The 27133-nt window shown below is 40.5% G+C and overlaps 1 protein-coding gene across 1 annotated transcript in view; it reads left to right on the forward strand.

Annotated features, from left to right (window-relative positions):
• Nucleotides 1-953: 953 nt before the first annotated feature.
• Nucleotides 954-27133, forward strand: part of mrpl23 (mitochondrial ribosomal protein L23) — a 57622-nt gene continuing 31442 nt past the window's right edge. The window contains exons 1-4 of the mRNA XM_034215880.1: nucleotides 954-1084; nucleotides 1993-2115; nucleotides 19001-19083; nucleotides 24841-24914. Coding sequence (XP_034071771.1) covers nucleotides 1065-1084; nucleotides 1993-2115; nucleotides 19001-19083; nucleotides 24841-24914 — 300 coding nt within the window. The 5' untranslated portion in view covers nucleotides 954-1064. The remainder of the gene's footprint in view (nucleotides 1085-1992; nucleotides 2116-19000; nucleotides 19084-24840; nucleotides 24915-27133) is intronic.

The raw sequence follows: 27133 nt of genomic DNA on the forward strand, positions 1-27133 counted from the left end.
GTCCACACACACTCCATGGCATCATATGGATGGAAACTTCCCTCCCTGGCATAGTGTGGGCTGTCCGTGTGGTCCATTTCCTGCCAGGTCTGAGGCTTGAGCCAGGGAGTCGAGTTTCACTGAGGGGTCCTTCAGTCTCTTACCCCTGTTGCAAGCACATCGTAGGCTGTGAGGTCAGACGCCAGGGCAAAGGGTCTGAATGAGAGATGGGACAAGGTCTCCCTCTGCTGCTGTCTCATTATATGTGCCCTGAATACTTGTCAAGCAGTTACATTGCCACAATAGAAAGACAGCCCTACAAATATTATATTTACTGTAGTGTTATCCAAGGAAGAGATTAAAGCTGTTGGTTCAAATGGGACAATAGCACTCCTTTTAATATTTATTAATATTATTTATATTTTACTGATTTATTTTCAATTCTTATATGATAATTATGAATTATTAGGTTTGTCTCAAATTAAGCAAATGTGTCTGATTGGTATTAGGACTCGGACTTGTCTATATTTATTGAGTGTTATGACTTTTAAATTATATAATTTTCAGTTTGATACCAATTGCAGATATTTAAAGGTAGCCTATCTCATTATGTAATAAAAAAATAAAACCTCAACTCCTGGGTTTTCATGTCCCATATTTCCCGTCATTGTCATATGAGTGTTATTGCTCAATAGTAGACTCCCATATATTGTATTTGTGGTTCAGTGCTCTCAGATTTTTAAGATTTACTTGCTCCAACATAATATAGGCCCAATCACAAAGTATCTTCTCAATATATTAAGATCTCTTTTTTTTAAGTCCATTGACATAACTTCAGCCAGAACAGGTCTAAGTTAGGCTACTTCCAGTGCACCTTCAATCAGTCTCTTAAATGTGTAGGTCATGAATAAACCTAAATTCATGTTGCAAGGGTGACGTTTTCTGCAAGGGCATGGATTACATCCAGTGCGCATGCGCTATTGGAGTGTACCCGGAAGTAGAAACATGCACGTGTAGCATTTGACAACCTTGAAAAGACTACAAAACAACTACCTGACAGCTTGCGTGATAAAACTGTTCCAGTGATGCCAGTGACACGGGTACTGTAAGTTTCAAGTTTGCTATTCGTATTTATAGGCATAAATACGTCCAAAGTAGAGATTACATCTGTGTTTGAATCTTAGTTTGGTATACTAGCAGACCCAGCTAACATTAGCATGTCAGCCTTCTTCCAGCTGCCCTTCCAGCCTTATGTCTTAATGCAGCTTTTCGCCCATTGGTTTCTCATTTTACACATGTGCAGTGCGCTTGAATTTGTTTTGTGTGTGTGTGCTTAGTGTGAATCGAAAATGATGCTATGCCATAAGAACGTATCGAGCATTAGCAAGCTATGCTAAAAACAAACTTCCGCTAACATGCAGCAACAGCCGGAGTACTGTTACTATGTGGGTTACCATGATACCCAGGACCTTGCAATGGTTTCTAGAAAGTGAAGTAACTCACCAGGCTTATGTATTTCTCTCTTGGCCTGGAAGGGCCCGACATCTCTCCCATGGCTACAACAAAACAATCTAAAGCAGGCCAGTTTATGCATCTACGATATAAACTATTCGAGAATAAAAATATGTTAAAAGGTTCCAGCTGATCCAAGTGAAAACTGCTAAACCTTTACACGTGCAGCTGCTGAACATACGAAGTCATTTAGCATCTTAAAAGCCAAATATCTCCATAAGTCATTACCTACATCTCATAAAGGCAAAGCGTGTGGTTTGTGTGATTTGGATGGCAAACCACAAACAGTGATCACATCCTGTGGTTTTTCATTACGCCACTCTCTTTTGAAACTTTTGCTTTTATCACCTTTTTGACAATAATTGGTTACAGCTAATGAAACAAAAATTGCACCACACGATGTAATTTGATGATTACCCAGTTGTTAGTGTGATTGTAGGAAATACTACAGGATGTCTGGGAATGATACTGTGGATGATAATAATCTGGCTTTGTCCTCAGATACCCTCTGTACCAGCTGGGAAACCCTCAGCTGAGGATCTTTAGACCCAACTGGTTCTTGACTCTGGTGAGACCCGGAAAAGAGCAGCCGCCTGACACGGTCCAATTTCGCACACCAATGGAGTAAGTATTTGCTTCCAGATCTTTCTTTTCATTCCAAAGAGCTGCATAAAAGGAAGTACAAATGATCAGTATTCTACCATTACACATTTCCATAGTGTGTAGTTACGCCCTGAAAAGGAAAACACTAAAACAATGATTGTTATCTTCATAAATGTGGCTATTGTGTGTCTGTGAATAATTTAATGGTTGTTCGTATTTTAGCCATATTTAGTTTCTAAAGTAAAAGATGACAGCGTTGACACTGCTGCCAACTTTTGAAACTATGGATGTTTATTTATTATTACAGAAAACTGAATGTGTATTGTGTGCAAACAGTAGTGATTTGTACCATTTATTTAAAAGGAAAACAAATAAAATATGTATTGTGTGCAAACTTGCCACTTTTTTGTACCTATGCCACACAGCATAATTCACAGTTGTGTATTGCACATTTTGATATTCTAAACTCTTACTTCTACCACTACTACTAGTACTGTAATGATATGGAAATAAGTAAGCATTTGTGTATTGATGTACATGTTAAGAGGAAGACAGGAAAACATGTAATCACTCGGACTTTAGTCTACTTTACTTAAATGTTTGTCATACGTTACCATAGAACTTGCAAATCACCACTATCTAATAACCTCTCTTTTGTATGGACAATTCTATTTGTATTTTCTTTCTCCAGTCTCAATAGAGCCGTACAATACATTACAAAGAACATATATTCCTCTGAAACAGCTACTGCTCACAATAATAGCTTCAGATAGTTTGAAACTTATGGGTTGCTTTTAAGGTGAATTTGTAAATTTAACATTAATCCTAATGCTAAAAGGCTTATGTTTTTGTCTTCTTAGCTGCCTTTTACCTCAAGTACAGGCCGTTCAGCTTCAGAACAGCTTTGTAGACCTGGTATGGATTCAGCACTATGTGTTTTTCTGAAGACTGGATGATAATTACCACAGGGATCCTGGACCATGAGGATATCATGACTATAACAACTCTTAAAGCAACATTTACAGTGCTTCTTGCAAATATAAATATAACAAGCTTACGCCCTGCATAAATTGTAATATGAAAATACAAATCAGCTGTTTTATTTGGCATTGAAAATATTTTAGGTTATTTTGTAACATACTATACTATTATTTAAATGGCATTCAGAACTACTATATAATGGACATATGTTTCATGTATTAGGCTGCAATCATTTGTTTTTACTGGCACTCACTGAAACCAGCTGGACCAGTAATATGCAGTGTTATTGAGTTGGTAACCATCACCACCAGGTGGCGTAACAGCCCCAAGAACAGAAGTCTGTTGCCCAGTCTTTAACAGTATCGACAGCTACCACCACTTTATGGCTGTCTTTAATGAACTCAGTTTCAAGGATGACTTGCAAAAGGCTGACGTCTGGCGGCAGGCAAGGTCAAAAGTGCTTTAATTTTCTGCTACAAAGGTCCATGTTGTAGACAGCTTTATGTGGAACAAAAAGGAGCCAATATTAATATCTAAACACAGAATAATAGTAATATGTTCTTGATCATTGTCCAAGTTCATGTCCAATGGGTTTTTATTATTTGTTATACTACTTTACTGTTTCTAGTGTTGCACATGAATGCTCCTTTACTAAACAATCATGCATTCTCCTCTGACCTCTAGCATCAAAAAAGCCACACGGCAGCGTCGCGTTGAAGCTTGCCGGTGGGCGTGTCTGGTGTGCGACCAACAACCAATCACATTAATCTCCCGCCCGGACACACAAGCACGCGGTTTGATTGGCTAGAGCTTGTACTGGCATATGATTTGATTGGCTGGCGCTTCCGTCGACGCTTGAAAAGTTGAACTTTTCTCAACTTTCGAAGCAAGCAACGGAGACAAAGCGACGCAACGGAACCACAATGCAGTTCGGCAGAGCGTGACGTCACCCCATTCAAAGTGAATGGGAAGCGTCTCCGTTGAAGCACGCAACGCTGCCGTGTGGACGTACCGTTATTGTCCAGTCAATGTATATTTTCTCTTTAAATGATAGAAATGATGTGCGTTCAAATTCCTGTAGAAAAGTATTCTCTGAAATACTCAAACCCGCCTCTCTGGCACCAACAACCATTCTCAAACCACGTTTAAAGTCGCTCAAATCACCTTTCTTACCAATTCTGACGCTTAGCTTGAACTTCAGTAAATCATCTTAAGCCTTTCCTTAAAGCCTTTCCTTAAATGCATTGAATTGCCACGTGATTGGCTGATCATATATTTATATAGTAGTGTATATATATTAGTACAATCGGTTTAATGAGGTCTCCTTGTCACATAGTTATCTTTAACAAAATGAACTGGTTTAGACGAGAGGTATTTTGTCATATAATGCAGCAGGAGGTCCACACTACTCAGCACTTAGTAGTGATGATCTGATTCTGAGTACCTCTGCGAGCCAAGGTCACTGAGGTTAGCAGCGCTCCTCAGGCGCTGAGAAGGCCAAAGCCCACACTGGGGAGAAAAATTGAAGTTTGAGGCAGATCATCTATGTGTCTCTGGTGGGGTTTAGACCATAATCTCTTCATCCAGGTGCCTGGCCTCCCACTCTGATTCTTGCCTCTTCTCTGCCAAACTCCTAGGGTGATTATATAATTGTGTGTCTGTGTGTGCGATTGTCAGTGTGGGTTAGTCCGTTTGTAAAAATGGTGTGTGTCTTTGTGTATATATGCACAAAAGTGGGTAAGTGCAGGGTGCCTGTGTGTTTATAAGGGTGTGTAAGGGTTTTTTCCTTGCAGTCTTTGATGCCTGGGAGAGGTGCGCGGCTGATTGATATGCTGCTGGGGCCTCAGTGTGGGCTCGGAGCACTGTTATTTTTGTACTTTTCATACTCAAAATGTAGTAAATCAACACACAAAGAGACAGTGACAAAAACCATAAATCACTCCCACTTCTGGCGTATTGATGGGTTTGAGCAATCATTACAGTGAGAGCTGCTGTAGTGATGACTCGAGGGTAGGGGGTGTTGGCCTGGATATGTTGTAGTGCCGAGCAGCTGTTAATAAGAAGTGGTAATGTTGACGTTCTCAGGGCAATAACACATTGTGGCCTTTATTTGATCTATGTAGTTTTCTTGCTTGTTTCCACTAATATGCACTTGCTATCATCTGCACATGTCTCTCTCTGACCCACCCTGGGCTCTGCTGTTTATTGTGCTTTTCTTAAACCCTTTGCACCGAGTCCAAAACCAATCCCTCTTTGGCACTTTTTGTTTGAGACACCTGGACCGTGCTCTCTCATAATTCTCTTTCTACCTGCTGGAGGGATATGTTTGTTTGTCTTTTTGATTGTTCTCAAACCCTTTGTGCTATGTTAGTATTTCCTCCCCGCTCTAGAAGGAACATCATCAAATTTCTGGGTTTACACCCACACACACACCTCTTGTGCCTCACCTGGCATGGATAGAGGACAGCACTGACACATACCCACACTACACACACACACACACACACACACAAGCACTCATACTCACAAACACAAACACATACACCCACAAAGAGAAGAAAGCTGAACTTTGTGTTCGGTCTACTACTCAGTCACATTTCATGCTACTATGCTGTCTAATAACTATGAAACCAGACCATGCTGCGGTTTCTCACTGTAATCAGGCATGAGCACACAGCAGCTCACATTGTCCTTCTACTCAGCACCTGTTGGATCTAACAATGTTATGAGTGCAATGACAATCACTGATTCTGTTCGCCCGTTCCACTTCATAAACAAGTTGGAACTTAGCGTATTCTTCAGGCTGATTAACCTCAGTTTATGTCATAGGAGGACATTTAGTGAGCTGGTAGTGGAGTGTAACTAACTGTTGACCCGTCTCTCTGTGAGGAGTTTACTGACTCCTGGTGACCTGTTCTTTGATCTATTTCTGTTCTATTGTCAGACAAAAACACAAACAATAAATATAATCCTTCACACGCTGCTCTCATACTCTCAACTTCTCAGCTGTCTCCTCTCCCTAAGTCTCAGGTTCCTCAATGGCTTTCTCCCTAAACAAAGTCTGCTATTATGATCTTGATACTTAGTGTTGAGCAACTTCTGTGCATCTATTGTCTCATTAGATGGGAGGGTTAAAGTAGTGAGTGTGCATATCTCGACCCAAACCTGACAATGGGGTAGGCTGACAATGAGGAGCGGCTTTCTTTTGCCTTTCATCTGCGCAGAAAACAACTCTCCTGTTTCATTCTCACCACTAAGCCGCTCTTACACAATGTACTTTGATGTGTGTGTAGGTGTGTGTGTGGACAATTTGTTGTACCTCAGACTTGACCTTACTGAACGATGTGTTGATAAGTGTTACACATTAAATCATTTCTGAGATGCTTATTTGATCACAAAACATCAACATGTCAGTGATCCTTCAGCTGTTAAAAAAAAAAAGCGTAAATCAAAAGGGTAATTCTCCTTTGAGATCACAGATTAAAGTTGTCGAGTCATTTATTTCTGACAGTGACTGTAACGGCTAACCCTAACATATGCTGCGCCTCATTGCTAATTAATTCTTCTTGTTTTGCATGTTTTCATCATGACGTTGGATCTTTATCTTATACCATTAAATCATCATTCCTTGTACTGGCTGAGAATGCCTCGACACTTTTATCTGGTTCCCTATTAACATTGTTTTCCATTTAAAAATATTCTCATATTGCTTATGGTATTCGCCTTGATACTGAACCCTGTTTGTGCAACACACTCTCACGCCATAATCGTCCAGGAGCGACGTTTGGTCAGGGTCCCGTGGCGTGCAGTTGTGACGCTCCTAGGCTCCTTCAGCGTCATAAAGGGACGCAAATAGCTTTCACCTGATTGCAATGTATTCCCATCTGCGGCGGGATTTGACGCTCATGGAAGCACGGCATTCGTTTGTGTCGGCTGCCCTTAAAGGCAATGTGAGCGTCCATTCCCATTGGATAACGGAGAATTGTACACCCGGAAGTAAGTATTCCCCTTACTGTCGATTGATTTTACAGTGATATCTGCACTACTCATCGACTAAAAAACACCAGATTATCCTTGTTAATTACACAACATTGATTGGTTTAAAATGTGTGCAATGCTTTTGTATTTTTCCCCTTCGATTCGGAGAAACAAATTTGGAGTAAAGGATGGCAGAAGACACTACACTACACTACCCAGAATCCCCAGCTATCGTTTAGGACTACACCATGTGCTCTGTTTGACAAACCCATGGATGTATAATAAGAACGGACAAACCCCGTTTTTTTTCACCATTCATTCCAATGGCTGGCGTCTATGTCACGTGATCTTCACATTTCTCCCTGCAGAAAAAAAAAACATGGCCGAACTTCGTTTTATTCTCGGTGGAAAATGCCTATTTTAAAGTTAGTTTGGCCATTAAAATGCGTTTTGATGTGAGAAATATGAGTTGTTATTTCAGATTATGTGTGCAGTGGATGTACATGATCTTTAGTTTGCTAGTTATTACGAAGATTACTTCAGGAAATTGCGTCCATAGAACGTTTTCATTGTTACCAAGGTGGTTGCTAGGGATGCTGCTATCGATATTATTTCTCTTATGTTGTGTAACTGTTTAATGGTGATATCTTTATTGCTACCCCCTTCCCCGTCAATGTACTGTATAGTGTTGGTCCACAGCGCAAACGTATTAGTTTAACAAAATCCGCAGCTAAATATACGTTATTTTCCCCTGTGCAATTCCAGTCTCACATCTCACAGCACATCGTCATTAACAAATACCGGAAACAGATCGAAAACATTAAAAAAATAAAAAAACTTTATTCCGAGTGTGCTTGCTTTTCTCTTTGAAAGTCATCACATAACGGTATTGTAATACACGGTTCGGCTGCATTAAATATTACATCTGCCATAGTTCTCTATTTATAGAGCCCTGATGAGAAGACTTCTAGACAAACATGAGGAACTGCCGCCAACACTGAAAACGTGACGTGGATCATAAATATATCAGTAATTAAACAACATCTTACATTTCTTTTCACACAATACGTCTCCTTGCAGTATCAACACTAATTCGGCTGACTTTTATATTTGATCCAATTGGTAGATATGCTGTATTTACACCATAAAGGTGCACAGTTGATATAAAGGGACACCTAGTGTTTAAAGCATGTTATTGAATTTCATTATTTTTATTATTAGATATTAATAGGATCCCTATAAAGTATATTCATTACTCGTTATTCTCTACTAATAGTTAATTAAAGACTATATAATGACTATTTTGCACATCCCTTTCAAGATTTCAAGATTTTCTAAGGTTTATTGACATATCATATTCACAAACGGTGTAGTTATGCATTGAATTAAAAACTTGGGTCGCAGGTTCCTCAATAGTGCATTACAAGACATCTATCAATATTTGTGCATACCTCCAGCAATGTTAACTATGTTGAAGCACTTATTTTGACTGATATTACATACATATGTATTATACTCTTATAAGATGTATGTAGATATTTCATCTCCGGCCTTGTCAGGTATTGAACAATAAATAAAGAACACAGAATTGTTAAATATAAAACACAGAATTTGTGTGATTATACTAAATTATTTACAAATAAACACCACTGCATATTTATAACTGTTACACATGCTGATGTAACGCAAATGTTTCCAACTTGGGATCAATAAAGTTTATCTTAAGCTGATCGATGGCTACTGCCATATTTGCAAAATTTGCCTCTGAACCTTGACAAGTGCATGTTTCAGGCTTATCAATTAATGTAATGTAATGTAATGTTATCAATTAACAACAGCGGTCACAAACATAAGACCAGCTGTTAAATAAAGCTCTTCTGACCTTAGCTGGCATGTGGGTATATATATTAATGCTGCCCATTATGGGCACAAGCAATTTTCACCCATTTATTAATTATATGTTTTAAATTTGAGTGTTTTCTATCCCCTAAACCTCCAGGGATGTACACAGTTTAATACTGGCAACTTCTTATTATGGGAAATATGAAAACGTCTTTTAAAACTACAACTCCCTGTAGAGACGTGCCATAGATAGAGAACATGTTGCGAAACACAATAGCCAGCATGTGTAGTTCTGGGGACGGGGTGGACCCGTTCAAATCCAGTTTTGGACAGTCTGCCGTGGTTCCATCCCATTTCAAGCGCTGCTCGGCGTAACCCTCGGAGCACACTCTCCAATCACAGAGCTTGAGGACTATCACAGGGTTTGTCAAGCGAAGCGGAGAGAATACTTACTTCCCGGTGTCATATTCTCTAAAGCAAATGAGCTGCTCCGACCCTCGGTCCTGACGGACTCCAACTTGTGTTTATTAATCAAACAAATAAATAAACACAAGGATAATTATGTGTTATTGTTGAGTAAATGGAGAATTGCACAGGGTAAAATAACGTAGGCTATCTATGCCACAATTTTAGATGCAGATTTTGTTAAACTAATACGTTTGTGCTGTGGACCAACACTATACATTGACGGGGAAGGGGGTAGCAATAAAGATAACACCATTAGACAGTTACATAACAGAAATAACATCGATAGCAGCGTCCCTAGCAACACGTAGTTAATAATAAAAGACATTAAGAAAAAGGCATTTTAAACAGTCATTAAAAAGCAACACAATCTACCTGCATTACTCTAAACGTGTAATAACGTGCTTTAACCAGTAGGTGGTTTGGTTTAAAAAGCTGTCAAGTTTACAGTGTTAACAAAATAAAATATACTGCTGTTTCTGGTTTAGTTTACGACGGATATATTTAGTTATTGTTTTGATATTTGTAACACAAAAGCGATGGAAAAAACCCACAGCAACACAGAAAAGATGGTCTTAACATGACCCAGCGGTTTAGTAGTTAATAAAAAACAATAATATCAAAACAAAATATTACTAACTTTATTGTGAAATTCAAACTGAATGGTAAAAGAATAGTTTCCGGTCTATTCTGAGCCCGATCTCTGTAGATCAGTGGTTCAAACTTTTTCTGTCAGGCCCCCCCTTTGGAGAAAAAAAAAAGTCGGGCCCCCCCAACACAAATAGTCAGGCTCAGTAGCTCAGGTAGCTTGACGTTTCATAGAGGGTGCTCAAACATTTAGGGTTTCCCATTAATGTACCGGTCGCTACAGTGGAATTTTCTACTGCAACATTCCCCACGCATATACACAGTGTACCCGCGACTGTTACAATGAAGGCTCGATAATCAGCTTAGCAGGGGTAAAGTGCTATTTTTATAGGTGGTGTGTGGACCTCACATAGGGGGGTCCGGGGGCAAGCTCCCCCGGGAAGATTTCAGTTTTAAATATTGAAGTTAAATGCATCAATCTGGTGCACTTTGAGAGCAAAATGAAGAGATCTATGGATACATCTCTCAACACGTAATAATACTGTACTGCATCATATTATTTTCGAATCAATAATTTTTAAAATTATGATTATTTTTTTTTTTTTTTAATCTTTTTTTTTTTTAACCATTTTTCCTCCTGGTCTCTCGCGCCCCCCCTGGCATGCCTCTGCGCCCCCCTGGGGGGGCGCGCCCCCCACTTTGAGAACCACTGCTGTAGATAAATAAAAATAAAGAACTACAGATGTGTAATATATTGAATGCAGCCGAACCATTTATTACAATGCATTCATGTGATGACTTTCAAAGAGTAAAGCAAGCACTGCTGAATAAAGTATGATTTTATCTTTTACGAAACGTTTTTTTTCATATGGAATGCAGTTGGAGGTCCAACCAATCACAGAGCTTGAGAACTAAGGGGTTTGTCAAACAGAGCACATGGTGTAGTCCTAAACGATAGCTGGGGATTCTGGGTAGTGTAGTGTCTTCTGCCATCCTTTACTCCGAAAAAACATTTGTTTCTCCGAATCGAAGGGGAAAAATACAAAAGCATTGCACACAATTTAAACCAATCAATGTTGTGTAATTAACAAGGATAATCTGGTGTTTTTTAGTCGATGAGTAGTGCAGATATCACTGTAAAATCAATCGACAGTAAGGGGAATACTTACTTCCGGGTGTACAATTCTCCGTTATCCAATGGGAATGGACGCTCACATGGCCTTTAAGGGCAGCCGACACAAACGAATGCCGTGCTTCCATGAGCGTCAAATCCCGCCGCAGATGGGAATACATTGCAATCAGTTGAAAGCTATTTGCGTCCCTTTATGAAGCTAAAGGAGCCTAGGAGCGTCACAACTGCACGCCACAGACACTGACCAAACGTCGCTCCTGGACGATTATGGAGTGAGAGTGTGTTGGTTTGTGAACTCTAACGATATAGCTAATATAAAAGTTCCTCTGTCTGACTGGATTGATTACACATTACATTCATTTTTTTTTTATTAGCGTGGACCCTGAAATGCGCAAAATGAACTTAAAGGGCTTTATAAAATAAAATAAATAAAAAAATGCCAGGGGTGCCCAACCTTTTTTGAACCGAGAGCTACTTTTAAAGTTGCCAGTCTGCCGAGATCTACCAGTCCAAATAGAGAGGCGTAGCCATTACTGACAGCCTACTACCAGGTAAATACACACTTCTACTTGTATAAAACTGACCTTTGTACGATTAATACTGCAGATCCTTTATCTTACCTCTTTCTAATCTACACACATACAAGTATTTAACTGAAGTTACACAACAGAGTTGGAGTGTATTCACACGTCACATACTACAGTGTTTTCAAGAAACATTGAACAGTGCTGCCACATATGACACAGGAAAAAAAGAAAAGACTCTGAACCCTTTCTTTGCCATTATATAAAAATAGTGTTGCTACAAAAGTATAAATTAGGCTTACTAATGAGACAACTCAGATCTGAAGCTACACAGGAATCTGCTGCCAAAGTGCAATAAAAAAGACAAAATGAATAGAATCAAACCCTTTTTTTGTTGCATTTTAGTAGAGGATAAAAATAAATGCCTTTTTTAAAATAGGATGCAAGCAACACTAGTTTCTTAACCTGAATTGATAATAGACTATAATCAATTTAAACAGAACAGATCTTAATGTTTGCATTCTTATACCATTTTGTACAATAATCATAATGAATAAGTTCAAACAAACTTACAGCTGATTAATAACGGTATCAAACTTGAGTTTTTATTATATCAAAAACCTGTTGAAATGCTACTGTTACTTTTACTGTCCCCAAAAAGCGCGTCGGCAGCCTCCAGGAATGCTTCTTTCACAACTTCGCCGTCTTTGAAAGAATTCATGTGTTTCGCAAGAACGTGACTGACACGATAAGATCCTATGGTAGCAGCCTTGCTCTTGTTGTTGTGCCTGGTGAAAATAGGACTGCTGTGCATTTAGCTGTCCTTTCAGGCCCCTCCCCTTTTGGAGCGTAGGGCAGAATTAGGAGGGAATTCCGTCTCGTAGCGTTTGTGCACTGTTTTGAAATGCCGCTCCTAAATTACCCTTCTTCGGTAATGCCACGCTCGCATTGCAGATGAGACAGATGGACTTTGAATTGGAATTGATAACAAAATAATCATCCTCCCACTCGGAGTGAAAATTATATATGTTGGGCTTTTTTGCTTCTGCCATAATTGTGGTCTTGTGTGTGTGCGGACTGTCACTCCTGTTGACACGGACAACGTCAGCGAACTAGTGCACTGCCCACCAGCCACGCCCCGACACATGGGGTGACGCCGGTCAATTGCAAAGCTTTGATGCATTCAAGTGCATTATTCTGGCACAGGAAGATTATGTTATAGGACATTAACGATAAAACAGAATATTGTTGTTCTATTTTTAGACACATCTCGCGATCGACTGGGAATCTCCCCGCGATCGACTGGTTGGGCACCCCTGGTGTATGCCAAAAATGCCTTTTAATACCGCCTACCGTAGCCAGCCTAATAACTACCTCATTTGACCACACTTCAAAACTATCCCTTTTTAACAGAGTTTTGAAAGTCATCATTTTTTTAATAATATTACTTCAGCACAACAAAAGGATACTTACATACAAAATAAATAGGCCAAATAGTTAAGTTATGTGTTAAGGGCTTGAGCTTCCTCCAAACTGCAGTAAGTGCCTGTTGCATTCATTCATCATGCTTATCTGCCAACCAAAAAGGCCCCATAAAAAGACCAAATGTAGATGCAGCCCAGTTTCTATCAAACGGGGAACCACATGTAAAGCTTTCCAGTGGTTTGCCATGTCAAGTTGCTAAAACAAGCAACCTTTCCAATGACGATTCATGAGAGCCACAAAAAAGCATGATGAGTCATTCCTGACAACATGACAACAGCAACACCCCCATTCTTTGGATCAAATGTTGTTATATCAAATAATTTATAAGGACTGTGGCATGACATTCTGTTTATACAGTAGATTACACGCACCATATTATTTGTTTATTTTTTGAAGAAGAAGGCAAGCAGGAGAGAGTGAGAACATGTTTGCAGCATTGATGTTTTATCTTTACTTGACATGCATTTCTCCCTTTTGATGAAATGAGTACATCTGCAGTGGTTTGCATGTACTATGTACAGACCAGAGGTCGCGTTAACCGAATATTTTCCGTCTATGACGGATTTTTTTTAACAATGACGGACAAATCTGAAAGCAGTCCGTCATTTTGACAGATTAGAACAAACTCGGAACAGCGCCTAAGTTTCCCCGCAGCGAGGCTCCGGTGTTATGCCGTGTTATGCATGCCCTCCAAAAAGGAAATCATACCGTTTCCAAACCTAACTGTGCCGTACAAATCATTGAAATGTCTGTGAGTTTTGGCTTTACGCTGTGCACGCTCCCGCGAGGTGCAGCAGCCATGCATAACACGGCGCATGTGAGCTGTCTCCCCCCCGTTGACAGTTCACGAGCATGCTTCACGCCCTCGTCAGAGTTGTGTAAAGGCCGACGGGTAATTCTGGATTTTGACAGAAGTTTTACGATCCTGTCCGTCAAAATGACGGGCAGTGAAAAAGTCTAGCGCAACCTCTGGTACAGACACAGGGTGAAGCCATTGCTTTCTAATGAATAATGTTTCAACAAACATACCAGTACTCCACACACAAGCAGCGTGGAGACCAACGATGCCAGTTTGTGAGTTTTGTCTCGCACTGACTTACACGCACCATATTTAAAACATGACGCACCGTGATGACCACTAATCCACCTTAACGATGAAAATGATCTACCATATTGACATTTCATATAACAGTTATTCAGTTACGCACGCTTCCACCGCTTAACAAACTGTTGGTTGTTATCGTGATAAAATATCTTTTGGTATGTCTTTCCATTTTATTATTATGGGTCAAACCTGAAGGTGACAGCATTATGAGTACAGCAAGAGTGCTATGTATTGGTACAAACACATTTGATTGCGTTATCAAATTCAACATTACTGGTGCCTCTGGAAATCTCTTTTAAGCGGAACATACCTTTTGCAATTTTTGTTATTTTAAAAAGCCATAGTTGAGTACTTAAGCATTACGTTTATACACTTTCTTAAAAAGGTCAAATTGATGGACCCTATACTGTAAAAAATATTTTTCAACCTCTTAAGGTCAACATTATTCACAATTTAGATTTTTACATGTTAAGTCTCAGTAGTAACATTGATGACAGTGTCAATATACACTTCCAGTTACAAATGTTATTTTTTATTATTTTGTTATTCACAATCCATTCCAACACCCAATGTTGTTCCCTTTGTAAAGCATGACCAATGAGTTTGAAGGGCTGCCAAAAATATTGCTGAGTCGTCTGCATATATAGATAAGATGTAGACGCCTTGATTTCTCCATTAACTCATCCAACCTTTTGAAAGCTGTGCCCTCTACTTTATACTTTCCCTGAGTACATGTTTGGACACATAGCTGAAATACATGAACAATAGAGTGACATACTTTATATGCAAGTTTATAGTATACTTTATCGTTATATTTCTCACTGCAGAAACAGTTTATTCCTTGAAAAGACAATATTTTTCGATAAATTCAAGAATCGTTTAATCTCATTACACAGTGAGTCTTCAGTCAATATTGTGTATTGTTTGCGGTTGAAGATAATTGAGAGTGGGTAGCTATATAGGGTATCCTTTATGTACAAAAGAGGCACCACCCTTTCACCTGGCAGATGTTCTTTTAGCACCAACACATTAATAGACAAGGGGCAAGCAGTAGTCTCTGAGCTTTTAGAATACATTCACTATCCTCATTGTCAAAGACTGTCAAAGCTGCCTCTGTCCTGTCCCGCACTTTTCCAAATGTGCCCTTTCACCTACTTTTCTCATATGCTTTCGGGGCACAGGTGTAAATGGTTGCCTTAAACTACTGAAACTGATACTCTCCATCTCCTGGGCTTAGTGTGAGTTAGCCCAAACTGTGAATAGGAAATATCCCGGAGCATACAGTAAGGATTCATTTGCAGAGGAAGGATTACATTAGAGGGAAGCTGATAGAGGTGTGCGTTCTAGACCAGGGGTGTCCATAACATTTTTCACTGAGGTGAGAAAAATCAATCAAATGTAGGTACATTTTGCTTGATAATTGAATATGCTTTAAGAAAAAAACAGCCTACATCGCAACTGTCCACAGGGTTTCATTTATTTTGTTACAAAAAGTGTTTGCAGCTTATCCCATAAAACAGAAACCTCAGATTGTTTATAATAAGGGGAAATAGGAAGGGTGTACTTCCAGCTTGTTATACAAATAAGTTATTTGGCTTCTTTTTTTTTTTTTAATCAACTACTATCGTTAGAAAAAGGTTTTCAACTTGATTTGACTACATTTATTTGAAAATGGGGCTTATTATAAATACTGTTATATATTTTCACATAAATATTTAAGAAGTACAATATAAGAGAAGCACAAGTGTAATGTGTGAGCCATATGCCATTATACTTTGGAATTTGCTGCATGCCAATACAAATTGACCATTGGCCGCAGGTTGGCCCCCAGGCCGTAGTTTGGACACCCCTGTTCTAGACCTATGTCACAGCAAGGTGAAACAATGGCATTACTTTTAATCCATGTCTGCGTCCCTTTAGAAACCGGTTTGTGTTAGCACTACTGGATATCAGATGAATGCCTTTCATCTCACATCTACACTTCAGAACTATATAACTGTTTTAATTGTTTTCTAACAATAGTGCCAGTGTGCCTGTTTTTAAACCTGCTCGGCAACAACGGACCATAATTGAGCCTAGTCCATCGTCTGCGTCATCTGAAGCCTTTCTAGGTTTTGTGTTTGGAGTTCTTTCATCATCTTGGGCGAGGAATCTTTGTAGCATGTGTGTTTGCGTATAAATATATACCAGTTGCTGAGGAACGATGCCTTTCGCCCTGGCAGTTGCTGGAGGCAGGTTTTCATTCTTCCTGCGAGACAGAGGTGTGAAAGGTTAGCTTGTGGAGTCAGATGGGTGTTTATACTGGGATGATGATCAGATGCTGCCTGCATCACCATGGAAGACACCACGCCTTTGTCTAAGTTTAGCCTTGTTTATGTACACTTAACTTGACATTTTCTCCTCAGCTTTCAGCCCAAGGCTTCCTCTCAGACTTGATTCCAGTTGTGCTGAAATGTCATGTATTGACTCAGGTCAGAGAAAAACAGCTTTCTACTGTAACCCGTGTAAATCCAGCATCTAGTATTTTTTTGTGGTACATTTTCTATTTAGAAAACTACTGGTATTGATTACTGATAAAGATACACAATGATGTATATCATTACTTTTATGTGAGTTATTGGTTTTCATTTTTCTCATTGTTTTATCTTTGTGTCACCTAGATATATATATATATATATACTTAGATATATAATTTAAACATATTTGTATACAAGTTCGCCATAACCTTTTTAAAGACTATAACAAGACAAGCACCAACAGTGCTTGACAACAAATAGACATATTTAAATGTAGTTTAAAAATAAAAACATCACCTAATGATTTTTCATTTTCCATCACATATAAGAGGAGACTAAATATCATATTTGTTTTTCTTTCTTCAATGCAGCAGTTCTATCAGGACTACGACCAGCAGAATAAACAGCACAGTGAGGAGAATTGCAGAAACCAAGTCAAGTTAAAGTAAACTATAATAACAACAACAACAACAACAACAACAACAACAACAGGGCTAGGGAGGAAGAATCATGGTTATATTTTGGCTAGACTAGATTGAGTAAAATGTTTATTATAATCTGATGACTAAAATGTCAGCAATTTTCATTGACTATACTAAAATAGTTTTAAAACACTGAATTACCTTAGGTTAACTAAAACTTGACAAAAAGACTAAATATATAATCGTACTGTGTATATAGCCTATACAGATTTAGATACAGGACCTAAACTAAGACTAAAACAAACAACATAGCTGCCAAAATAAACATTAGTGCAGAGTATCAGATATGACCATGCTTGTGCGATGTCTTATGCCCCTCTATATCTGTGGTGACTGGATAATTTGAGAGGTAAAGGCAGAAGGATTTAGATTCGCCATTAATCAGGATCAGTGTCCGTCTGCTAAATGATCCGGACGAGACCTCGCAGTCCCCGAGCCACTTTCCTTATTTCCAGCTCCCCTCCCCTGCTTTCTAGGAAAACCGGTCTCTCAACACTATCACTCTCTCTTTCTGCGTCTCTTGATCTCAAGTACCCCGGTCAGGCCGCTACGCTTCACTGCCCTCCAGAACACGCACTGTGAGATTGGGGTTATGGGGGGAGGTGGGTGGAAATGGAGCAGAAAGATGCATGTCACATGAGAAACAAATGTCTCTCCTCTCGGCTGGGTAAAAGGGGGACAATTGGCTTCAAAGGGCCTTAAAACGTTTACATCTTTCTTTGCATACTGATGCAGCAACTCCTTCACCCTAACAATCCCAGTGCTCATGGACCAGTACTGGGTCTGAGAGCGAGAACTCAGGTAGTGTAACTAAGTTAGCTTCCTGAAGTTGGGGTTTGATAGAAAATCATAATACTCAAGAATCAGCCCATCAAACCATCCTAATTCGGTAAAGATTGATCCAAATGTGGAAATAGTTACTGAAGTATCGTAAACAGGCTTACCTTTCTTGATAAACACAATTGAGCATGTCACATTGAAGGAATCTATGCTACTGCAATGCTAGCTTTGCCAAAATGTAACGTATTATAGAGGAAAAGGCATTTGTTTGCACTGCATGGAAACATATATTACATCATTCTTATGTACAAAGAGTCTTTGTGTTCACAGATGGGATTTTCTCATGCAATTGTTTGCCTAATATTGTAACAGCAGCTCAAGGTATAATGTTGTTTTCTCTGAAAATAGGGAATATTATATTATCCGGTGCTATCAGAAAAACATATGAGGTGATAGAATATGCCATATCCGAGGCACTCATGTCAGACCACAGCGTCGCTATTAAGCACTTTGTCAGACGCATTTGGGAAGTGCTCTCTACCAGGCTAATCCGATTGGCTAGATTGATTAGCAGTTAAAAGCCTTTCTTCCTCTGGTCGGAGCATTCCGTTCCAAATGCTGCCAAGTGGGCTATCTTCAGCTGAGCTGGCCCACCGGATCAGTTGGTGCCAGGCTCGCTTCCTGTGTAGGGTTTCACCGGGCGCGATCAATACATGCAGACATCTAATTGGATGAACACTGACACTCACATTTCTCTTCTCTCCACTTTATGGGCCAGGGAATAAAAGCTGAATATGGGTTTAGATGAGAGTGTCCTGTCAGTTACAGTAGGCAAGATAACAGCAGAGTTTATGGGAATGCAGTGTGGAAATAAGCTATCATTTTTTTGTCTGTGTCAATTAAGTGAACTTAATGTTATATGATGGACACTGATTGCATGTAACCCTGCAAGTGCTTGAAAGCCTTGTTTAACAGCCTGTTCTCCCCCCTTTCTCCCCATTTTCCTCTTTTCTTTCCCTTTGCGACAGAATGACCAAGTATGACATAAAGAACTACCTGGAGAACATCTATAATGTCCCTGTTGGAGCAGTTCGCACCAGGATACAGTTTGGTAAGTGTGTTCAAAAACATTCAGGGAGCTGTATTATTTACACAACTTGGAGTTATTGACGCTACCTCATGAGATATTTGTATTTCTCATAAACTAACTGATAGGATGGATCGAAGTTGACTTGCTCTTGCGTCATTATCACAGGAGAATTTCTATTTATTTTTCTAAATGAGTTGGTTTGCAGGATAGATTACGTATTGCTCCTTTTTTGGACAGCAACTGCTCCATAGCTGTGGGAGCTTCATGCTGCTGCTAGGTTTGGTGTTTCTTTCTGTTTGGGTGTGTCCGGGTCAAATGCATTCTGGGTCGGGTCTAATTATCCTTACGTCTTTCCAAATTGGCTTTGACTGTCCCCAGGTTGGTTTCAGATGACGTTCATAACTTCAAGCTCAGATAACATTAAGATAATATATTCATGAGTGACAGTTACCAAAGCACATTTCCAGATAATTGTAGATAGTTTTCTCTGTAAAATATTGATACACACACAGAAATTATAAGGACATTTTAAGTTAGTTCAATTCCCACAATTCAATACCATATTATTCCTGTAAGAGCAATATAGTTTTGTTTCTCTCGGGCCCAGTATAGGTCTGTGGTATGTTATGGATTTAGCTTTATTATTGTTTCCAGTATGGAACTCATTTTATTTACTGTAAGTGGACTAAGTACGAGGAGCCTCGGAGAATAGAAAAAACCGCACAATGCAGACTTTATAGCCACAGGCACTAACATTATGACGCAAAAAGCTAGCAATTGAAGAACATAACACAAAGCATGACTGTACATCTATGTAAAGACATGGAGTTCTTCCAACTGTTCGGAGAGAGTGTTAAGGCGGTGATGAAAACACTTGATTTATGGAATGCAATACCAAGCCACAAACATTTAATCTGAATTAAAATCCTAAAGTTTTACTGCAGCTGCTGTGAGTAACTGAACAAATGGTACACACACACACACACACACACACACACACACACACACACACACACACACACACACACACACACACACACACCTTAGTTTTTCACTGTTTGTCAAACTCTGCCTCTTCGCTGTAAAGTACTTTAAAAGGTAATTTGATGACTTGTTAAAAATAAGTGACTTCAGCTTCATGCAATAAGTAATTATTCTCCATACATTTACATATTCATCATACTGTGTTTTACTGTGATATGAAAATGTTTTATACAATGCAGTGATATACAAGTCTACTCAATAGAACACAACAGTACAAATATGCTTTGAATTAAGAGGCAATTCAGCACTTTTTACAGCTCCATCTCTACTTATAATGTAGGCGGGAAAGATGGCTTTGTGAAGTAGCTACAATTCATGTTACCATGGATTCCAGATACAAAATGTTCACAGAAAAAAAAGTAAATGTCAAAATTGCAAGACTTGACTCTTTTTAACAATTTAGTTATTAGTTTGTAAATCTTGTGGAAAACATTTAAGCTTCATGATATTTCTTTTGTTCAGATGAAAATATATAAATAATATTATGGTTACAGTGTGCGAAAAAGCACACGTCCGATCGTCCGGGACGTGTTATTTACAATATCGGACAAGTACATATATCCATTGACTTGTCCGATGGACAAGTGACGTTTTTCGCCCATATTAATTGACAAATTATTGATAAATTCAGCTTACAAAAGGCAGAACTCATTCGCAAATTGTCCGTGTCCCCGCGGACCGCAGCTCTCTCTCTCCATGCTCCGGATCAGCTGATTGGTGCAGCTCAAGTCATATCGATCTCTCTCTCATCTCTTCTCTCTTCTCTCTCTCCTCTCTCCTCTCTCTCTCTCTCTCTCTCTCTCTCTCTCCTCCTCTCTCTCTCTCTCTCTCTCATCTCTCTCTCTCTCTCTCTCTCTCTCTCTCTCTCCTCTCCCCTCTCTCCCTCTCTCTCTTTACACACAGCGGATCCGCAAACTTTCTTAGGTTCTTTCTCTAACACGTAATGAAGGTTATTAAGCGTTTTAGCTCCTATGTTGTTAATATTGACCACCATTTCCTTTATGAAGTAAAGCAGCCTCCCTGTCTGTGTCCTCGCGCTGTCCTCACATCCCGGACCCCCAGACTCGGAGGAGCACAGGGACGTCAGTATTGTTTATATAGAAAGTACATTATTGAAATGAAAATACTATTTATTTCCTTTTACAAACAGTGAGCAGCTGGACAGCTGTAGCATATGTGTATTGCAGGACATGTGTTGGACAGACTGTGTGGTTGGACTCTGTCTCACAGGCAGGTTGCAGTGTAACATCAGAGGAGACTGAGGAGACTGAGGAGACTGGGCCAATTGTACATTCTCAAACTGCACCACTTAGGAATAACTAAACAATGCAGAGATTATTTTTACATCATTTTATTCAATAACCGTAAGAAAATGAAACGGTATGAAGTGATTCATAAATAGGAATACAGATTTGACTTAATGTTTTCATAAATATATTTTTCTCCCAGTGAAATTGGCATGGGACTTATTTTTACCCTCTCAAAGAACCGGAATGAGAACCAAAAAGAACCGGAATCGAAAAGCAGAACCGGAATCAGATCCGGACTCGTTAAAATCCAAACGATACCCAACCATTGATGTATAATAAGAACCCAACCCTATGTGTGATGCAGTAAAATCTTACCGCTCACTTACGTTAGCGGTGTCGTAAAATCGTGGGAAAATGTAAAATACGATGGCGAAGAAGAAGATTCCAGTGGCCCGGACAAGTGAAAAATGTATTCGGACAAGTAAATTGCCAAACTCACTTTTCTATGGACAAGTACTCTCTAAAAACTTTTTCTTACACTGGGTTATTTTCTCTGTGATCATTGCGGTTATGTCCATCCCATTTTTTTATCAGTCGACAAGTTTGTTAATGAAATGTTGGATTGTCGGATTCACAGAAATGTAATTATTTCTTGGAAAGCATAAAGTCTTATTAATTCTGTCTTTGAGAGATAAGCTGGTGGTTATCCGGGATTAGCAGTTCCAGATCGCGATGTAGACATTTTCCCGTTGACATGCAGCAGCGGGAGTGTTTTCTAGCGGCTAGTTGTGGTAGTGGTTAGCGTGCCTGGCTCTCCTTTCCCCCTAACACACACAGCTGTTTATCTGACAATCTGCTGCTGCAGCATTCCAGCCTCCAGCTGTCCCAGGACACCCCACGCTCCCTCCGCACAAACACATACTATTCACTTACAAACTTGCAGCTTCAGGGCTCTAAGTGCCCCATCTTCTCCGCAGTCATCCCAACCCTCTGCCCCTTGTCAAGGATGATCTGAGCCCACAGTGTCATTGACTTAATAATCCTCTTGACTTTTTATTAGGGGAGGTCACTGAGTTAGCATGGACTGATTTGGGGGCTCCCTACAAGTCAAGGAATTTGCAAGTTCATGGAACAACATAAGTAGAGGACATATGGGTGGTTTAAAGTTGGATAGACACTGATGGATGTGCTGAAAAGAGGAGGCACGCGCTCTCTCCATGCCGGCCTTAAGGGCCACGAGGAGCCCCCTCTACCTCTGGAGGAGAGCCTAGGAAGGAGAAGAGGGGAGAGGCGTCTAGCTTAGCCTAGCCTACATTTTGGAGGACCCATTAACGCTGTTTATTAGGGTTGTGTCATTAAAAGCTAGAGGAAAAGGAAAGCCCCTCGGGAGGGTGGGTGGAAGGAAAGCAGTGAACTTTGGGGGGACGGAGAAGAAAGGGCGGCTCAGGGCCCCCGTTGATCCCGAGGTGCGTCAGAGAAGGTATCCCTGTCTGCGTCAGGGGTTCCACTCCATTGGCAGCGTAAAGACGGCAAGAGGCTGAGGAAAGCGAGGGGCGCAAACAACCCTTTCTTTCCTCCATGGGCAGCAAGGGTATTTTGGAACGAGTTGCCATGGTTACCCCTCTGGCCTGGGATTTGTAACGTGATAGCTGGCTGCCAAACCGCAATCTCAAAGTGGGAGAAATTGTGCTTACGCTTGCGAGTGTTGCATGAAAACTCTGTCTGTGTGTCCGTATGTGTTAGGAAAGGGCTACGAGAATTAAGAGAAATACTTTGTTCCTTTTTCAAGGTGTGTGTCTTGTGTGTGTGTGTGTTTTGTTTATCAGGGACAGGTCAGTGTCTTACCTTTTATCTTTCAAAGGTTCTAGCATTTCCCTGTGGATTTCCTCAGCAATCACACATACACTAACACACACACTAATACATACACACACAGAGGCAAACACTCTTCGTTACTTCTGTCTCCCACCCACACAGGGGCCTCCAGTTAGCCAGGGGGGTGTGTTTTTAAAACCCTGCTCAGGGCTTTCCCTTAGCAGTAGGCTGCCTGGCTAGTGATTACTAGCTACACATACAACGCACACAGATGGAAGCGCGCGTGCACACACACACACACACACACACACACACACACACACACACACACACACACACACACACACACACACACACACACACACACACACACACACACACACACACACAGAGACATACAGACACACACAAGTGACTCATTACAGCGGAATGTTTCCCTTGTTTTTCATGTCATAAACCGTTCCCACGGCAATGGCAGTTACTCAGAGGGCCTGTTGACTTGACCACCAGGGTCTCATTGAGATTAGAGTTTAAGGCCGAGATGAAACATGATGCTGTGGTTATTATCCGCAATTCATAGTAGTGTTTTTGTCCTAGCGTAAAGATTGAGATAACATTGTGAAGTGCCGCTAGATTTAGTTATATCATTTTAATGTATTTATTGGAAGCCAGACTGCACACGCACTGAGCAGCTTCCAGAGTCCCCTGTCCTCCAGGGTTGGAGAGGTTCGACAGCAGAGAGGTTGATGTCCTCATCATCTTCAGATGGGGAAGAGGTTAATCTGACCTCAAATGTCAACACGTTAAAGCTCTGCTTTACTACACATACACACAGATTATTCCCTGGAAAAAAAAGATGGTATAATATTTGTTATTCAGATAAGGATGAAACATAAAATTGCTTTACAGGTTAATATATGTAAGGAGTGCCTTGGTAATTTTGCTAACTTTCACCTAGGTGCGGAATGAAATCCGACAATCCTTTACTATTAATCATTCTGATTTTCATTCTAATTCATCGTTATCCCTCAACATTATACATTTGGTCTTAGTATTACAAAAAATAAATGACAAATGTCCATTATTATGACTTGAAATCCTAGGTGATTCCATTAAATGTCAACTGTTTAATCAACAATCAAAAACTCAATGTTAGGACAAAGACTAAATATCTACAAATCTAGATTTGTAATGTTGGAATGATTAAATGTTTTGCATTTTTGCTTGAAAAAATGTATTCAGAAATTGTTGCCATTTCATTTAGAAATCCACTAATTGTTGTGGCTCTGATAATGATTATCATTATATTAGAGTTCATATTGTTACAAAAATGCATTGTCTCTTCCAGTGAATGGAATACCTCTTCAATTAACATACTCAATACATTATAGCAAAAACTTTGAAATCATGCTCATCTTTTTGCTACATTGTCCACCAAGACCCTTAGGACAAGTTACCTCATTATAGGCTGTATCACAAAGTTTCTCCAAGATGAAACACTTCCATGGTCTCAACGGCATATCGTTATGTTGCGAAACTTTACTCTCACCATGTTCATAAATGTCACCACCCTCACTGTCGCACTGTCTGCTGTCTCACAACCACACTCTCACACTAGTCATGCCTGTTTACCAACAAGTACAATAACTGCTGTTCTTCGTTTTATCAGGCTCCAACAAGAAGAGGAATCATCTAAACCAGAAGATCAAGCAGCCTGACTACAAAGTAGCCTACGTTCAGCTGGTGAGAACACACACACACACACACACACACACACACACACACACACACACACACACACACACACACACACACACACACACACACACACACACACACACACACACACACACACACACACACACACACACACACACACTCTCTCTTCCTCCCACTCCGACTGTTTTCTGCTTAGTGTTGTTTGAGTAGCATTAGCTCATTGACTCCTGTCCCATACACAGTGGGAGGTGAAGACCTTGCCACAATAACTTTCTTTCTTTCTCTCTGTCTCTCTCCCTCTCTTTCTCTCTCAGCTAGACCTCTGTGTTTTTTGTTATTGTGGGGGCTGCTTTATTAAACACAACAACCAGGGGGGAAAGGGCATTTTCAGGCCTTGAGCCTTCAGCTTTTGTGTCATGGGCTATTTTTTAAAGGGAGACTTGGCGGGTGAGAGAGGTGAGATGGGTAAGTTGATGTGCCCCCGTAGAGCCCTGAGGGGCTGGCAGCCTTTGAAGGTGAGCTCTGAAACTAACTGGCACACAAATGCAGATATGAAGAGACACGTAACAATAAAACATCAGTGGGCACACATTTGATTTGCTCGAATGCCATCTCAAATGTTCTCATGAAAAGTAGATGCTCACAAAGTGTGCAGCCTAACCTTGCATCTCTCTCCTCCTCTGGGGTTCACACACTCTGGCTGCCCTCTGCTCTAGCTGCAGTCTGGGTTTCTGAGGGGCCTGAGGGTAAAAGGTTGTCCTTGGTTACATGCCAGACTTATTACAGGAAATATTGAGATATGTTTATCATCTGGTGTAGCTCTCCTTTCTGTGAGCAATCATCTACACTTGGTGTGTGTGTTTGATAAGACACTCCCGATGTCAGACAAGATTTCCTCGTTGTATCACAGCAGTTGCCCTGACACCTGTGTTTGAGGTAAGCTTTGGGTCAGGAAGGCCCAATCCCAGGACCTCTTGCCAATGTTTGAAGTATGTTACTCTTTGAAATCTAACAAACCTTCCTCTAAAACGTCAAAAGCAAGGGCCCTTTGTTTTGTGCCTGTCGTTTTGATCTTGCCCAGATAAATCAGCAGTGGTGTAGACGCTTGTTTATGCCACGCCGCCCACCCGACTGGGAGCCATCAATTTTGAAACGGATGAAAAATGAAAATGGTCTAAACACCACAATTTGAAAGAGGATACATAATTGAAGCAGCCATGAATCTTTAAAAGGGGAGACTTCCTCTTGTCTGACACCAAGGAAGTGGCCTGTGATTTTGTGTGCGTCTGAAATTCCTTGCGGAGTCATCACTGATGCTTCTGTCTCAACAGACGCACACGACGATGATAGGTGTGAGGATGCAGAACAGCACACACACACACACACACACACACACACACACACACACACACACACACATCTCTGACATGTGTGTGTCATTCATGCATGCACAGCCCCATACGGAATTATGTTTTTCCTTGAGTGTCATTCGCTCTATAGTCCCAATCACGTTGCGGTTTCCTGAACGTCGCGGTTTTCTGAAGTCATGCTCATTTGATGGGGAACAGCGGGCAGATGCTGGCTCTTTGTGCTTAAATTGGCTTGATATAAAACCGAATATCCGGCCTATTTCTCTGGCAGGTTTTTGGAAAAAACATTCTCTCAACTTCTTTTCCTACCTCACTCTCCCTCTCTTGTGTACGCACACACACATTTACACAAGCGCGCACACACACAGCCTCAGAAAACCCTCCTTTCTTTTGCAGTGGTGGGTAAAAAACAAGATTGTTCCTAATTGACTCCACATGTGGGAGAGTGTTCTGTGGGTCGATGCTCACACCACGGTCCCCCCATTCTCCCCTCATCTTTCCCTCTCCCCATTCTCTCCCCCTGCTCCCTCCATCCGCTAACATTGCAGCAGTACTACGTTTGCTCCCTCTCTCTCTCTCTCATTCCTTAGTCTTGGTTTGTGGTTGAGGGGAGGCCTCCCGTTAGCGGGGTTCCGTGACGGCCATTTTCCTCAGGCTTAGGGGGGACCCCAGTAACAGGGGGAGAGATAGCGTCTGCATGTATGAAATGTGCAATGTGTGTGTGAGGGGCTCACACAGGGGAGGCGAGTAAGGGCATGATGGAGTCATGCCAGAGCAGGGAGGTCCAGAGCTGGGACAAAGGCATCAGGGGGAGGAGGTGTGTGTGTGTGTGTGTGTGTGTGTGTGTGTGTGTGTGTGTGTGTGTGTGTGTGT

This window comes from Gymnodraco acuticeps, unplaced genomic scaffold (genome assembly GCF_902827175.1).
Source record: "Gymnodraco acuticeps unplaced genomic scaffold, fGymAcu1.1, whole genome shotgun sequence".
In the NCBI taxonomy this organism is placed as follows: Eukaryota; Metazoa; Chordata; class Actinopteri; order Perciformes; family Bathydraconidae; genus Gymnodraco; species Gymnodraco acuticeps.